The sequence below is a fragment of the Hippocampus bargibanti genome, linkage group LG22, assembly GCF_051943395.1.
Source record: "Hippocampus bargibanti isolate YZ-2025 linkage group LG22, ASM5194339v1, whole genome shotgun sequence".
In the NCBI taxonomy this organism is placed as follows: domain Eukaryota; kingdom Metazoa; phylum Chordata; class Actinopteri; order Syngnathiformes; family Syngnathidae; genus Hippocampus; species Hippocampus bargibanti.
In genome coordinates this window covers 6,360,001-6,370,944 of record NC_142755.1, presented here as the reverse complement: position 1 = coordinate 6,370,944, position 10,944 = coordinate 6,360,001, and the positions used below count along the sequence as shown (strand labels likewise).

Genomic DNA, 10,944 nt, shown 5'->3' with positions numbered 1-10,944 from the left:
CCATTAACTAGCTAGCTTTCCATCTAGTTGAGTTACTTTGGGGTTGAGTGAATGCTAGCAGCGTGTGGCTGGCGCTGCTCACCCACAGAAAAACTTTATCCTGTGGCTGTAAAGTGACGTTGAGAGTTTTGAAAGGCGCTTAGAAATTAAATGTATTATTATTGTTCTTTGAAATTTTTACTCGCCCCGTCGTTACCCTTTATCACCACTAGGCGGCGATAGTGAATACGTTCCCTTCAATTCAAACTTGTGTCGTAAAATAGAGCTGTCGTTTTCCACTTCTTCGTTTTCACTGTTCATTCCGGTCGCAAACTGTAGCGAGATTTATTATCTCTTAATTTTTTCGCTTCATATTGTATATTTATAAGTTACATTTTTGAGTTTTTTTCGCTAACCGTAAAACAAAGCATGTTTCATAATGCGTCGCCAGGGGGCGCGAGTGTGCGAAAGCGCCGTTCACCAACGCGAAGAAGGTCGCATTTTGATGACATCACGACTCGCTATTGAAAACAGGTGTGCGCGAAGAGGCTGAATCCAGTCCCAAGTCCAACAAGATGGTGACCGCAGGCGTTCTTTACTAAGTTAAGTTAGCACTTACCGGACAAATTTGGTTTTATTAACCTTTTTTTCACGATGCCGCTTTGTATAATGTAGGATTGTTGTCGCGTCGGAAGGACGTAACGGTACCCCGGCGGCGTTTAAGGTATGAGCACAACACGCTACAACTATAATACACTGTTTACGTGTTGGTAAAGTAGTGCTACTTTCCAAAAAAATAGCCACTTCATTTGAACGAGTTTCCTTGGGCGATTTATTTGGTCCCACACGATGAACAAAACACATTTAAAAAACATTTAAATGTGTGTATAAATATTACAAGGGAGGAGTCGAGTCAATGTGCTGCTTTTTCAATGAACAAAAACTTCAGTATCCTATGTACGAAAACTGTGTCGTTTAATGAAAAATACCCCCTCATATATATATATATATATATATATATATATATATATATATATATATATATATAATACAATGGGAATCTTAATACACAGATGTTAACTTAAATAACTTAATATTCGAGTACACTAACTTGTGTCAAGACTACTTCCGGTTTTTCCTGTCAAATGTTGGTTGCTTTACGAATAAATACACAAAAGGTTTATGACAACTAAAAATTCTGACTGTTGTGATGGTGTTCATATTATGGCTGGACAGGGTGATGCGTTCGTGTCTGATGTGCAAAAAGGGCAGAGGGGGGATTTTTTTTTTGTCTTTTTAATGCTGCTGTAACTGTGCTGGCAGTCATTCATTCAGTCGGCAAGGCTTCGGGCGGCGCCGCGTGGGCTGGAATGGGTGTCAGAGGAATGGACGCTCCACGGGTCGTGTGCCGGCGGTTCGCGTAGAGCCTCCCGGGACACATTAGCGCCATCGTCGGCGGCTTCCAACTCCGTCTCCGCATCGTCCTCCGGCACTGAGTCAGACCCCGTGGGGGCGATGTCGAGGGAGTTGGCGGGCCGGTTGCGCCTCTCTCGGTGTAGCAGGAGGCGCTCCAGGGGCACCGTGCTGCTTTTGGGCAGGAAAAGTGAGGTGCGTGGCAGGTTGCTACCGGCGACGAACACCTGCCGGGAGCCTTCCAGATTGAGCAGGATGCCCGTACGGACCGAGTAGAAGACGTCGCGGTTGTTTTCCAGGAGTCTGTGCTCGAACACGCAGTCGTCGCGCTGACACACCACCTGGCGAGGAAAAAAAAGCACACCTGCAGTGTGTGAAGTCTTTCCCACAACCGGAGTGGATCACACATTTGGATGCATTCTTCCCTCCTGACTTATCGGAATTATGGATGGTGGAAACCCCGAATTTGTTAGCCAACACTGAGCTTGAAATCCTACTTTTAAACCTGAAATTGAAGAACCCAGAAAGCCCCCCCTGAAATCGAAGAAACCCCCCCCCCCCCCCCCCCCAGATCCCGATTGGTTACGACCGATGACCACCCCACCCCATAACACTTCTAATGTTTCTTAACCTACATGTGTAAATGTGTCATTATTTCAAACCACTGTAATGTACTTTTTAAATCTCCTCTTAGTTGTACAGTAATCCCTCGTTTTTCACGGTTAATGGGGACCAGGACTACCCACGATAAATGATAATCGGCGCCATAAATTTATATAATAATAATAACCCACAGTGATAAAATGCCCCTGTCTGTCTTGATAGAAAAGAATAGACACCTACACACAAATGCAGACTATACTATACAATAATCCCTCGTTTTTCATGGTTCATGGGGACCAAGACCACCTGCGATAGGTCAAAATTCATGAAGTAGTTCTATTATAATAACCCACAGTGATAAGACGCCCCCCTCTGTCTAGATAGAAAAGAATAGACACATACACACAAATGGACACTATACAATAATTCCTCGTTTTTCATGGTTAATGGGGACCAAGACCACCTGCGATAGGTCAAAATTCATGAAGTAGTTCTATTATAATAACCCACAGTGATAAGACGCCCCCCCTGTCTAGATAGAAAAGAATAGACACATACACACAAATGGACACTATACAGTAATCCCTCGTTTTTCATGTTTAGTGGGGACCTGGACCACCCACGATAGATACAAATCGGCAAAATTGATTTATATAATAATAACCCACAGTGATAAAATGCCCCCTCTGTCTTGATAGAAACGAATAGACACACACACAAATGGACACTATACAGTAATACCTCGTTTTTCATGGTTAATGGGGACCAGGACCACCCGCGACAGACCAAAATTTGTGAAGTTGTTCTATTATAATAACCCATGTGGTAAGACAGAGGGGGGTGATGGGCGGGGCTGAAAAGATGCACAGCAGATCCACAAAAAAATGAGATATAATAATAATAAACATATAAAAATAAATAATACATTTTTAAAAAAGACATTCAAAACAAATAAATACAAAAATATATTTAAAAAAATATATACTAATCATTTCTAAGAGCCTTTCAAAACTCTCAAGGTAAGCCAGCTAGCTATGGTGCTGGGAACCAATGCAGTTCCAACCATGTACAAAACAAGTCATTCAGCGTTTTGTTTTTAATTCTGAACGTTTTTTTTTTTTTTTACTGAAAAAAAAACAATCCGCGATGCACTGAAACTACAAAAAGTGAACCGCGAAGTAGCGGGGGATTACTGTATAAGTGGAGTTTTCCTGTTTATATTTCACCCGCTTGTCTAATTTGTCACTTTTTTCATTTGTTATCTTTCTTTCATTACGAAATGTTTATTAAAGACCTCAACTAGTTCCGAAATTGTTCTTTTACCCAAAAAAAAAGTTTGGTGGGGACGACACATCGAGGTAATCAATGAGAACTCACCGAAGTGAAGGGCGTCCCTTCCGGGTCCAAACACAGGTAGCGGCTGCTTTTAACGCCGAGGATGGCGACGCGCTCCCTGCTGTCCGCCTTCAGCATGACGACGCCTGCACCGACGCATCAACGTCAACACCGGCGGGATAACAACAACAACAACAACAAAAATAGAAATAAAAACGCGTACTGTACGGATTTCTGCTGGAGCTTCCCCTCACGGTGCCATCCAGTTTGATCTCCAAGTAGAAGTTGCTGAGCTCCGTGGAGGTCTGCAGGTGCACGAACCTCCTCGGACTGCCCCAGTTGGAGCCCAACAGGGGCGAAGTGTTGGACGCCGCGTCATCACCGGGGACGCCGTTCAAAAGGGCGAAGGCGAGCATCCATGTCGGCACGCTTCGGCTTCGGCGGCGTTGCCCGTCCTCCATTCCGGATCGGAGACCTGCCCCGAGACCCATGCTGCGAGTTTTCTGGACACGGGCTCCCAGACGGATGCTTTTTAAAGGACCCCCGCGCCACCCTTGCTCGCATCCGTCCACCAACGCACATGTGCGGCTTTGCAGCGGCGGAAGGGCCACTTCCACCTGGGCGTGTTTAGACCCGTGGCCCGGGCCACCGCACTTGTTCCTGGGGCTCTTTTTTTATCATGGCGTTAGTATTTTTTTTTTCGACTCTTTCCTGCCCAACTCACACAGGAAATGTGTTCCGGTCGCCTAAATAAACAGAAGCTAGAATTTCAAGTATAATTTAATTTACTGTAATGTAAGAAAAAAAAACACTCGACGTATCTAACCAACAATTGCTCGAGTTAGCCAGCAGAGGGGGCCATACCTCAACAGCGCCCGTTAAAAAGTTTTATCGAAATAGAATTTCACACTAATCCTACTTTAAGATGATAAATGGGTGAATATACAACATGATAACTCGAACTTTATTTCCGTTTGTTGAATTTTCGAAGCCTTCGTATTGTTTTCGAAATAGAAGCGTAAATATGAGTGCAAGTCGCCTGAGTCGACACTAGAGGAAGTAGTGAGTCGTTTCAAACTTTATCTGAGTAAATACAGTAGACTGCTGTGCACAGCACATTCGTTACAAAAAAATGAGTACAAATATGTACTGGAAAAGCGTCACGGTTTTCCAGCCAGATTATTTTATCAATATGATTTTTTTTTAGTGTTTAATTACGCTGTCACAAATAATTAGAAAGGAGGAACAGTGCAAAAATAAAAATGGGAAGGAATCTTTAATTTCTCACCAAATTTGTCATTGTAACTAACAATAATTCAGTCCCAACTATGTTATATACACAGCAGTATACCGCAAGACTATTTTGTACAGACTTTTGTCGTGAATATTACAGTACTATGCCAACACTTATTCCATACACGAGTTAGTTTTGCCCAGGGAAAAAAAAATGACTTGATCACCCTTTTTGACGTATTTATTTGTAACTTTGCAATATTTACACAGTGTTTTGTTCATTGGACATGACATGCAAAAATGCCTGCTTACCTGTACTGTATGTGTGCTAACATTTGAATTGAGTATTGTATACTATACAGTAGGGCCCCCCTAAGCCACGACACACCCCTAAAATAGCATTTGAGTCATAATATCACTTTTATGGACGAACTTGTTTATTCAAACAGCACGTAGTTGGAATTTAGCCTTATTGGGTTGTGTGACTAAATAGACTGTATACTCTATTAATTATGGCAAAGATTATTATTGCTCAGGGTGCTTGATTGACATTTCTCTTTTGAGGTGCGGGGTAAAGGTTAACCCGATTTAGAAGTCAACCAGTCCAAGATTGTGTCTAATACAGGAGATCCCACTCTGCTCTAATGTAATCAACAATGCAGAGGTCTCACTCTGACTTTTACATTTAATCTACAGTGAAGAGGTCTCACTCTGCCCTTTTATTCGTCACCCCTTTTGAATTTAAATGACTTAATCGATCTAATTGCATCGAAAAGACTCATTTATTGCCCCCCCCCTCCCCCGATCAGCCCACTCTACTCTAATGTAATCAACAGTGCAGAGGTCTCACTCTGACTTTTAAATTTAATCTACAGTGAAAAGGTCTCACTCTGCCCTTTTATTCGGCACCCCTTTTGAATTTAAATGACTTAATCGATCTAATTGCAGCAAAAAGACCCATTTATCCCCCCCCCCCGTCCCCCGATCAGCCCACTCTACCCTAATGTAATCAATAGTGCGGAGGTCTCAGTCTGCCTTTTAAATGTAATTACAGTGAAGAGGTCTCACTCTACATTTATTATTCGTCACCCATTTAAATGTTAATTACTTAATCGATCTAATTGCAGCGAAAAGACCCAGAGAGTGTCTCCCTTTGACTACCCCCCACCCAACATCTCCCCCTGAGTTCCTTGAACTGCCCCCCCCTTATCCTTTTCCCCTGACTTGAGAGCCAATGCTGTTCGTCATTGCTATTTTTTGCCTCACCCGCGTGTCTCGTACATGAAATTCAAGGGGGGCCTTGGGGAGTACCAAGGCACCTTTTTTAAATAGTTAAGAGTGGAAAATGAAATCAGCACAGTGTGGCATACAGAAGCAAAGAGTCGTCGTATATTTTTTTTATGATAACGCAATCAACATCCGCGCAGTCCATCGCCGTCATTGTTTTTTTTTTTTTTTTACCTGGAAGGAACTAAACAAACAAATAAATAAAAATCAGCATGTGCAAATGGCGGCATGGGCGGGGTCAGTCACAAGCGAGGGAGGAAATGGGTGCCGGTGGCGGCGGTGCTGGCCTTGTCGCCTCGCCGCGGTCGCCCGTGCCGACTGAGGGCCACGTAGAAGCCCTTGTAAACAAAAGACTCGTAGGCGTTGTAGTTGTTGGGCAGCAGCGTCTCCCTGAACTTGCACTCGTCACCGAAAAGCCTCTAGGAAAATGAAGGGGGTTGCATATAAGCAGGTTGCAGGAACCCTGACCTAAAACCACTCAAGTGTTACTTCCTTAAAATGTAAAAAAAAATATGGGGGGGGGGGACATTTTGGACATGCAACACAGAATTGACAAGATGACATAGAGCGTCATTAGTTCGGGTTTTGTTTTTCATGCTTGTGTGCCGATAGAGCGCTGGCCAGACCTCTGGCAATGAATTTTTTTTCGCCTTCCACATGCATGCAGCATTTCCCTTTCTTTCAATGTTAGCGCTTTGTTCCAGTTTCAACTGTTGTTAAAGCACTATATAAATCAATATGTATGTATTGTATTGTATTGTTTTTTGTATGTCAGCCCCCATTTCAAGTTCAGATAAATCCAGACCCATATAATTTAGGAATTAACTAATGTTCACGCTTTGTTCCAGCTTCAGCTATTGTTAAAGTGCTATATCAACCAATATCTATGTATTGTATTGTATTGTAGTTCGGATAGCAGCCCTCATTTCAAGCTCAGATAACTCCAGACCTATATAATTTAGGAATTAACTAATGTTCACGCTTTGTTCCAACTTCAGCTATTGTTAAAGTGCTATATCAACCAATATCTATGTATTGTGTTGCATTTTTGATAGCGGCCCTCATTTTAAGATCAGATAACTCCAGATCTATATAATTTAGAAATTAACTAAAGTTCACGCTTTGTTCCAGCTTTAGCTGTTCTTAAAGTGCTTTATCAACCAATATTTATGTATTGTATTTTGTATGTCAACCCCCATTTCAAGCTCAGATAACTCCAGACCTATATAATTTAGGAATTAACTAATGTTCACGCTTTGTTCCAGCTTCAGCTGTTGTTAAAGCGCTATATCAACCAATATCTATGTATTGTATTGCATTTTGATAGCAGCCCTCATTTCAAGCTCGGATAACTCCAGAGCCATATAATTTAGGAATTAACTATTTATTTCCTGATGAAAAGAGAGTCTAACTTCTATTACGCTGCATATAATATTTATGTAGTCCTATAACTCAATATTCTGTGGGTCCTGGAATTTGAGTGAAAATGACAACAACCCTGGCACTGGAGTGGACGCTTTTTTTTTTTTTGCACGTCTGCCAGTGAATGAGTTAAATGAGAAAAAAAGAGACTCATTTATCCACAACGTGTTAAAAAATATAATGGATCCATCTTATTTTGTCTTTTTTAATAGATATATGTATATAAAAGACAGTTTTAGAGGTAATTTCATAAATTGTTTCATTCATGTGTGGCAGTGAATGAGTTAATAGTCGTAAAGTCACAATTTGGAGCATGGGGGTGGGGTGCTTGCAAAATCGCTCACAAACTACACAAAATGTCCCCTTTGTTACATCACACGAGTTTAAAACGTTCAAAAAAAAGTGATTTAATAATAATAATAATCCATTTACAGTAAAGTCTCGTTATATCGATATTCAAGGGAGTCCGAAAAAATATCGATATAACCGGGACTATCGATATATCCAACCCTGTTTGCATGTAATTTTCTCCGTGCATAGAAATAGTATCGATATAACCGGGACTATCGATATATCCGATATCGATATAACGAGACTTTACTGTAATTTCTAATGTATTGTATTGTATTGTATAAAAAACTCTCAAGGACATACCGTCCCGTATAGCCTCCCCTTGCGGCTCATGGCCACGAACATCTGGCTTTTGACACCGAACAGACTAACCACTCCTCGCTCCACGCTGGAAATCTCGATGAGACCTGAAAAATCATCATCACGATCAATCATTCTCATGATTGTGATCAGGATGAGTGACAGGCGACTCACTGCGGGGATCCTCGAGATGAGCGCCGGCGACCCTGCCGTCCGGAAGCACCTTCAAGTGAAAACCGATTCCCACGTTGCAGTAGAGGCGGCGCACCCGCTTGACACCCCGCAGGTAGTCGCTCTGCCAATCGGGTCGCTCGGCCAGCCCCAGATAGGACCGCGAGAACAACGTCTCCCAACGCCTTTCCACCTCAGTGGCGTCGACCCCGCCGCTCCTCGGGGCGACCGCCCCGCACACGCAAGTCCACAGGAAGAGCAGCAAGGCGGCCGGCGTCGTCATCCGCCGACACCTGCCCTGGAAACGCACCTCGCACTACTTCTCGTCGTGCGGCGACATCCGGGGCGTAGGGGGCGACTCAGGGCGCCATGGCCCGGTATCCGAGCGACGGCGGCGGAGAGAAGGAAGTCGTCCGAGCTTGGAGTGGCAAAGCCGGGGATGAGCATCTTTCGCCGCCTCGTTCGTCCGGTGGAGGGACTCTGCGGCACATGACAGCTGACCGACTCACCTTGGACGTTCTCGTTCCTCAGCGGCGTGACATCACCGCTGCGGACCCCCCCCCGCCGACCGCAACCCTCAACCACCGAGTTACTAATGTGAGACCGCAGGAGGGACTACAAAGGATAAAGAGAAACGGGGTGGGGGGTGAGGGGGTGAGGGGGTCTGGGTGTGTTCCAAGAGTCGCGGAGAGGCACTTGTGATAAGCCCGATGGGGGTGCCGCAACTCCACACCCAGTCAAGCCAACGCAATACGCGAGAGAGACAATTTCCTGGACTTTCAAAATAAAAGTTTGAGCGACCGAATATCCGTATACTAATACTCCTACTCCTCCTACTACTACTACTACTACATAATAATAATAATACATTTAATTTATAAGTACATTTCAAAACTCTCAGGGTCACTTTACAGTCACGCGATATGTTTTTTCTGTGGGTGAGCAGTGGCGGCCACACGCGCCACTGCCCGGAAATAACTCAAATAGAAAGAAAGCTACCTTTCTACCTAATTGATAGCTAATAGCTCATCTCATCTCATCTCATTTTCCGTGCCGCTTATTCCTCATTAGGGTCGCGGGGGTTGCTGGAGCCTATCTCAGCTGTCTTCGGGCACGAGGCGGGGGACACCCTGAATTGGTTGCCAGCCAATCGCAGGGCACACAAAGACATACAACAGTCACTCTCACACTCACACCTAGGGACAATTTGGAGTGGTCAATCTGCCATGCATGTTTTTGGAATGTGGGAGGAAACCGGAGGACCCGGAGAAAACCCACGCGGGTCCGGGGAGAACATGCAAACTCCACACAGGGAGGCCGGACCGGGACGCGAACCGGCGACCTCTGCACTGTGAAGCCGGTGTGCTAACCACTCGACTACCGGGCCGCCCATAGCCCATAGCTAATAGCTATAGACGGCAAATAGATAGCTGGATGGTTAGCCAGATAGATAGCTAGCTGGTTATCCAGCTAAATAGCTAATAGCCAGCTAGATAGCTAATAGATAGCTAGCTTGATAGCCAGCCAGATAGCTAATAGATTGCAAATAGATAGACATAATAATAATACATTTCATTTATAAGCGCCTTTCAAAACTCTCAAGATTACTTTACAGTCAGCCAGCATTCACGCAACCAGGAAGAAACTCAAATAGATAGAAAACTATCAAACTAATAGATAGATACCTATATAGTTATATCTGCAAGGACGAATTCATGTAGTGGAAGGATGTTGCCAAGGTCACTTAAAAGATAGCAATAAACAACTTTTATTCCCCTGCAAATATTGAGAGAGAGTATAAAGCACAGGTGTCAAAGTCAAAGCCCGCGGGCCAAATTCGGCCCGCCACATCATTTTTTTCGGCCCGCGAAAGCAAATCAAACTTGTTAAATTCCATGATGATTGCTAAAATCTGAGCCAAAATTTCATATTTTTGGATGTCAACCACAATAAAAGTCATTATTCTTGACTTCAGATTTGAAAATGAGTTATGCATTAATTTGCTGTGTGCTCTATATGTAATACTTGAAGGGATTTAAACATTCTAATGGGTTCCCCAAATTCATAACAGCCCTCGAGAGGAAACCATAACTACAATGTGGCCCGCGGCAAAAAAAATGACTTTGACACCCCTGGTATAAAGGATTTAATTTTAATAATTTATATCATTTGCATTTTTTTTTTTTAATTCACCTTTATGTACTTCCGGTTCATTTTCAATTGCAATCCTATACTGTATGTTATTTTTTTTTTTATTATATTGCGTCATCAACTGTTCAAAAGGCATACGTATAGCAAAGCAAAAGATTAGAACCCCGCAACGGTGCGAAACACTTGATCACCATGCTGCTCACTTGAAATTATGGGAGAATAGGACGAGGGTGGGGGGTGGCGGTTTAAGGGGTGACATTCATTGCGCTTGAGTAATCATACAACGGGTACGGTATCTGCAGCCCAAATCGGGATGGGGGGGGGGGGTTGGGAGTTATGTGTGCCTGCATGACTGCCGGATTTAGACCGGAAGGTTGTTGGCCACACTTCCTCATGCGAACATTTGTAACACATAAAATGCACAGAATGCATCGACGGGAGTGCAGGTGCAATGCTGCAAATAGATATGTGAGTATGTGTGTAATGTTGCATCCTGGGGTGGAAGGTGTGGGGGGGGGGGGAAACTGCTTCATGCATGGGGATATTCCCAGCAGGCAAAATCTTTTCCCGTCACCAATAGCAACTCAGCCAGGAACGCCTCAAACCTCGGGAACTTAACTCATTCATTGCCAGACCACATGCAAAAATGTGTCACTCCGGTGCCAGGGTTTTTGTCATTGTCACTCCAATTCCAGGAGT

General features: G+C 43.7%; 3 protein-coding genes across 6 annotated transcripts in view; 1 reads left to right on the top strand and 2 right to left on the bottom strand.

Moving 5' to 3' along the window:
- The first annotated feature begins 504 nt into the window (after positions 1–504).
- The window catches only part of kdm5a (lysine demethylase 5A), a 42,604-nt gene continuing 32,164 nt past the window's right edge, over positions 505–10,944 (top strand). For all 4 annotated transcript variants that reach the window (XM_088988732.1, XM_088988734.1, XM_088988731.1 and 1 more), the window contains exon 1: positions 505–703. The gene's annotated coding sequence lies outside the window, so the exon portion shown is untranslated. The remainder of the gene's footprint in view (positions 704–10,944) is intronic.
- On the bottom strand, positions 1,307–3,885 carry LOC148881811 (fibroblast growth factor 23-like). The gene is made up of 3 exons (XM_088988759.1): positions 3,554–3,885; positions 3,373–3,476; positions 1,307–1,733 (listed from the first exon to the last, which is right to left on the bottom strand). Exons 1-3 carry the CDS (start codon positions 3,819–3,821, stop codon positions 1,311–1,313), a joined length of 795 nt encoding a protein of 264 aa, XP_088844885.1. The 5' UTR covers positions 3,822–3,885; the 3' UTR covers positions 1,307–1,310.
- LOC148881810 (fibroblast growth factor 6-like) lies at positions 5,947–8,752 on the bottom strand. Its single transcript, XM_088988936.1, has 3 exons — positions 8,098–8,752; positions 7,927–8,030; positions 5,947–6,269 (listed from the first exon to the last, which is right to left on the bottom strand). The coding sequence occupies exons 1-3, from the start codon at positions 8,375–8,377 to the stop codon at positions 6,093–6,095; spliced, it is 561 nt and encodes a 186-aa protein (XP_088845062.1). The 5' UTR covers positions 8,378–8,752; the 3' UTR covers positions 5,947–6,092.